We start from the raw sequence: 5,099 nt of genomic DNA, 5'->3' as shown, positions 1-5,099 counted from the left end.
ATATATAGATGGTATAACCCACCCACCCCTTTCATTTCACAGCATCCAGTGTATACAACACAGGCATCTTAGCCTCAGGTTATTATCATATATGTAAAAATAAAGTCCTTAGGGTATTTCCTTAGGGTATTGAATACTATGTTCTCTCCTGAACCTTAAGTATTCCAAGTGATTTTTATTTCCAAGTTTAATATATATTTTAGGCACAGCCTCTTTCAGTATGCAGTGAGAGCTGTAATCCTGGTTATAGGAAGGAAAAGAAAGAAAAGGAGCCATTCTGCTGTTATAATTGCGTTCGGTGTTCAGAAGGGATGATCTCTGATGGTCAAGGTGAGAGTTTTGCAGTATAACCAAATGGTTTGGCTATAATCTGCCTGCAAGATCATCAGTACGCAAGGTTTATTGGATTATGTCTCCTATGTACTTTTTCAGCACTGTTTTAAATTAAAAATTAAAAACCAGGCCTAGGTGTTCAGGAGAAATAGAGTGGGGTGTTGTATATTAGTGGCACTTCACTCCAAAGTTCTCGATTACCCCTCCCAGTGGTTTCATGTAGATGTTAAATGGCTTGGGGCATATAAGATGAAATCTTGGGGGACCATGTGAGGCAAGGCACCCTGTTTCCTCCCAAGGGTTAATGTGAATATTAGTGGACCTGGTCCAGCATTGCAGGTCTCTGTGATGAATCCATCTTGTCCACAGGCTCTTATCTCTTTCAAGACCAAAGTCAGGGATGTGGCAATCAGTTCTTCCTGAAAACATGCAGTTCATAAGGTGTGTGTGTGGGGGGGGGGGAGTGATGCAGGAATCTTCCAGGGAATTCCTGTGAATGTGGGCCATGACTGGATTTGCAGCATCCAGAGGGCCAAACAGTATAATTGAGCTAGAAATCAAGGGAAGGGGACTACTGCCTTGGTGATTTTACCAGACAGAGATGTGGACTATGTTGAACTGTAGACGAATGCTTAAACCTCTGTTTTTGGACTCCATAAGTCTGTGACTGTACCATCTAATGTCAAGTATCAATGTGTTAGGTAGAAAAGTCAGCTTCTATTGTTTTGTGGCATTTAATCAAGAAGACTGTGTTGTCTAATGGTATTCATTTTTTTCCATTTTGTTCTTTAACAAACCTTTCCCTATCCTTTTAAGAAAAGATCTGGTTTCTTGTGTGCTTCAGGGACCCACAGCTTCAGGGACCCACAGGTCTGACCATAGCTGGCCTATCAGAGGGGCAATGGTTCAGGGGAACCCAGATCTAGGTCTTGACAGACCCCAAAGCATAAATGCCATGGAGACTAGCAACAGTTCCCAGAACCACCTTATGGAATCAGTTGGTCAAGTAAGGGCAGAACCACCAAAATACAGTGCCCCCTACTTCCAGCTCAGTTAACCTATCCAGAAGAATAACATGGATGATGGCAGCAAAAGCCACTGAGGAGTCCAGGAGAATCAACAGGGACATGATCCAGCTTTCACTCTTCCAACAAAAGTCATCTATCAGAGTGACCAAGACCATCTCCCACCCCCACAAATGCCAACCAGAATTGCTTTGTTAATATCAGATTACTTTAGTTGTTAAACCTTAAGAGTACTTTCATCATTAAACCTTCAAATACAGTATTGGTGAAGGAGAGATTTTCCATTTGACAGTCATTCACAATGCCTCCATTCTCTTAAAAATCGTAGTCAAAATGTTTTTTCCCCCTATCAGTGTTCTTTTCCTCTCTCTCAAACCTTGTGCATTTGGTTCTCTTGGCCCTTTTGCCTCAGCTGTTCCCAGCTGTTCTATGGCCCAATCTGCATCTGCTGTGTAACCCTGCTTCTTTCAGCTCTGGTGCTGGCTTCCATTGCCTCCCATTTGGCTCAGTATAAAAGCTTGCCATCTGCATCTTGTTTAGGGAGAGCGTGAGAGAGAGGGGGAAGGAGCAGCCTCTTGGGGGCACCAGCAGGGCACTGCACTGCACCACACCACACTGTGGGGAGGAAACAGCATCTATGACCCACCCTGCAGAAAGTAAACGGGGTGACCTGGGGAGGGGGAGATGGGGGGGCAGGAAAGACCGAACAAGCTGGGTAAAAACCACAAAACACCCGGCGATTGCCAGGCAGGGCATTCTGGGGACTGCCCCAGGAAATAGCAAAAAGTTGGGCATGTTTCCAACCACCCCCACCCCCATATCATTGCAGGAAAATGTTTCCTGGTTGATTTTAAATACAGATGACTGGATTTTCAGCTAACTTGTTTCCTTTGTGACAATTTCATATCTTCTTAGAAAAGATGGAGGGGGGATTTGGCTCCAGTTGTCTGCTTATCGCTCACAGCAGCTCAGAGGGCAGGGAGGAGCAATTAAACCATCTTAAAACCAAATCCACATAACATGGTGAGACACTGTAGTGACCTTGGAGTTGCCACTAAATGGCAATAAAATGATGCAGACAGCTGATGCTGAGACAAAGCAATATGAGAGCAGATGCAGAATGTGATGCAGACAGAAATTTGTTAGATGATGTGGAGTCGGTGGCATAATGGCAGGAAAGACCAATGTACATTGGACCTATGTCTTCTGACTTTCTTCAGCATCAACAATGCTCTGGGGTCTCTACCCAGATCTTTTAAAAACAGCCATCCTCAGCATTCTAGACTCGCTGCTAGGGTTGCCAGTCCCCAGGTCTGAGCAGGGGATCTCCCAATTTAGGGGGCTTCTCTCCACAATGGACCAGCTGGCAGGTGTGGGAAACCCCACACCTAAACAGAGACATCACCATGCAACATCCCTAATACAATGTCACCCAGAAATGACATCATCACGTTGGAGACGTTGTATGAGGGACGCTCTGTTTTTTGGCAAATTCTATGGTTTGGGGCCAAATTTATCATACAGTTTGCCAGAAAACCAGAGTATCCCCTGCATGACGTCCCTGCCCACCCCTGGAATGCCCCCAAATCCCAATGGGTAGATGAGGGGACCTGGCAACCCTACTCTCTGCCCAGATACAGAACAAATATTGAGGCCTGGAGACCTAAAATCCATACATAAAATCTAACAATACAGTTGCAATATGCAATATGCAATATGCATAGCATCTTCACTAGCTAATGCTGTAGCTTGTTTTATGTAAAAATATCTTCAATTTACAAATTTTGATTTATACTTTGTTATAAATTATTAGAGTTACTTAAACCCTCTACTAAAGCAAGAGCACAATGAAAAAAAACAATTTAGCAGTTTTATTGAAACCATTTTTTTTCTTTTTTCAGACATGGCTGACTGTTCCCAGTGTTCAATTGGCTATCTGCCAAACAAGGACCAAAATTATTGCACTCCCAAGATTGTAACATTCCTGTCTTTTGAAGAACCATTGGGCATTGGCCTTCTTCTTGTTATTTTTTCACTTTTTGTGTTCACAGCACTGGTGCTCAGAATATTTATGAAACACCACAACACCCCCGTAGTAAAAGCCAACAACTGTAACCTCACCTACACTCTTCTTATCTGCCTCCTGCTCTGCTTTCTTTCTCCATTATTCTTCATTGGCAAACCTGAGCCGGTAACATGTCTCCTCCGCCAAACGTCTTTTGGCATCATCTTCTCAATGGCTGTTTCTTGTATATTAGCAAAAACCATCACAGTGGTTGTAGCTTTCATGGCCACTAAGCCTGGAAGCAGGCTAAGGAAGTTGGTGGGGAAAGGACTGGCAAACTTTATTGTTCTTTTCTGTTCTCTTATTCAAGTATGCATTTGCTCAGCATGGTTGGGAGTCTCTCCCCCATTTCCAGATGTTGACATGCATTCAATGATGGAAGAATCCATCCTGGAATGTAATGAGGGATCACCTATCATATTTTGCTGTGTCTTGGGCTACATGGGTTGCCTTGCTTTTGTCAGCTTCTCTGTTGCTTTTCTTGCCAGGAAGTTGCCTGACAGTTTCAATGAAGCCAAGTTTATCACATTCAGCATGTTGGTCTTTTGCACTGTTTGGTTATCCTTTATTCCAGCCTACCTGAGTATCAAGGGGAAATACATGGTTGCTGTGGAGATCTTTTCCATCTTAGCATCCAGTGCTGGCCTGCTAGGTTGTATCTTTTTGCCAAAATGCTACATTATACTACTGAGGCCTGAGCTAAACAATAAACAACAGCTAATGAAGGTCGGTCCTTCTCAATTTCTTCCAACTTAAAAATTTTCTAGGTACAGGATGGGGTTCTATCAAGAGTGGCTTCATGAGAAAAAGCCAGGGGTTTGCTTAATCAATTAGGCTTCAGTTTTCAAGAATGTTGACAAACTATTAATGAAATGTGAACCTTTCTTTTAGGATTTCAGAGAGTATAGAAAGAAGATTTGCATTTGATGATGAGCATTTTCTGAGGAGGAAACACTTAGAGTAACTCTTCTATAATATCCAATGAACCCAGGTAGCTATCATCTGTAGTGTTGCCAGGTCTCCCAGTATGATGGAAGACCTCTTGCTGGCAACCCATGCTTCCTATGTTTTTATCATAGGGTGTCTGGTGATTCATAGAATGATGTGATGTGACTTCCAGTTTTCCTTGGAAGTGATGTCACATCACGTACAACAACCTCACCCCTCGATGCCCCAGCCTCCTGCCCATTTCTGGCTGGGTGCCAGCCATCAGGTGGCAACCCTAATCACCTCCAAAGTTTAAATTCATATGTGAACCTTTTTTTGGGGGGGGGATGAACCTGGTGCAAATTCAGTCCAAATAATTACACTTTTCAATCCTGTCTTTTATGATGCCATGTTGCTGTTTAGTTGTTTTACTCTAACAGACTTCTTTCCTTTAGGTCTGAGTTTACCTTCTCCCTTTGAGGTTTTTAGGGCAATGCAAAACATCCTTTTCAGATATTCTTTTGCATCCCTCTGATGAACATTCTTTGTCTTTTATTTCAACTTAGAATTTTACAGTAATTGCAAAAAATTGGAATGAGGGAAACATATTTCTTGTATACGGGTATATGGGCCCTGACTTGGACGGCCCAGGCTAGCCTGATCTCATCAGATCTCAGAATCTAAGCAGGGTTGACACTGGTTAGTATTTGAATGGGAGACCAACAAGGAAGTCCAGGGTCACTATGCAA

The 5,099-nt window shown here is 43.0% G+C and overlaps 1 protein-coding gene across 1 annotated transcript in view; it reads left to right on the top strand.

The window, feature by feature from the left end:
- The window catches only part of LOC107120746 (vomeronasal type-2 receptor 26-like), a 12,099-nt gene extending 7,920 nt beyond the window's left edge, over positions 1 to 4,179 (top strand). Inside the window, exons 4-5 of the mRNA XM_015423517.1 lie at positions 204 to 330; positions 3,260 to 4,179. Of these exons, the coding sequence (XP_015279003.1) occupies positions 204 to 330; positions 3,260 to 4,179 (1,047 nt within the window). The remainder of the gene's footprint in view (positions 1 to 203; positions 331 to 3,259) is intronic.
- The last annotated feature ends 920 nt before the right edge of the window (positions 4,180 to 5,099 follow it).

This window comes from Gekko japonicus, unplaced genomic scaffold, assembly GCF_001447785.1.
Source record: "Gekko japonicus isolate JY-2015 unplaced genomic scaffold, Gekko_japonicus_V1.1 scaffold2923, whole genome shotgun sequence".
Taxonomy (NCBI): domain Eukaryota; kingdom Metazoa; phylum Chordata; class Lepidosauria; order Squamata; family Gekkonidae; genus Gekko; species Gekko japonicus.
This window is presented reverse-complemented; position numbering and strand designations above follow the sequence as displayed.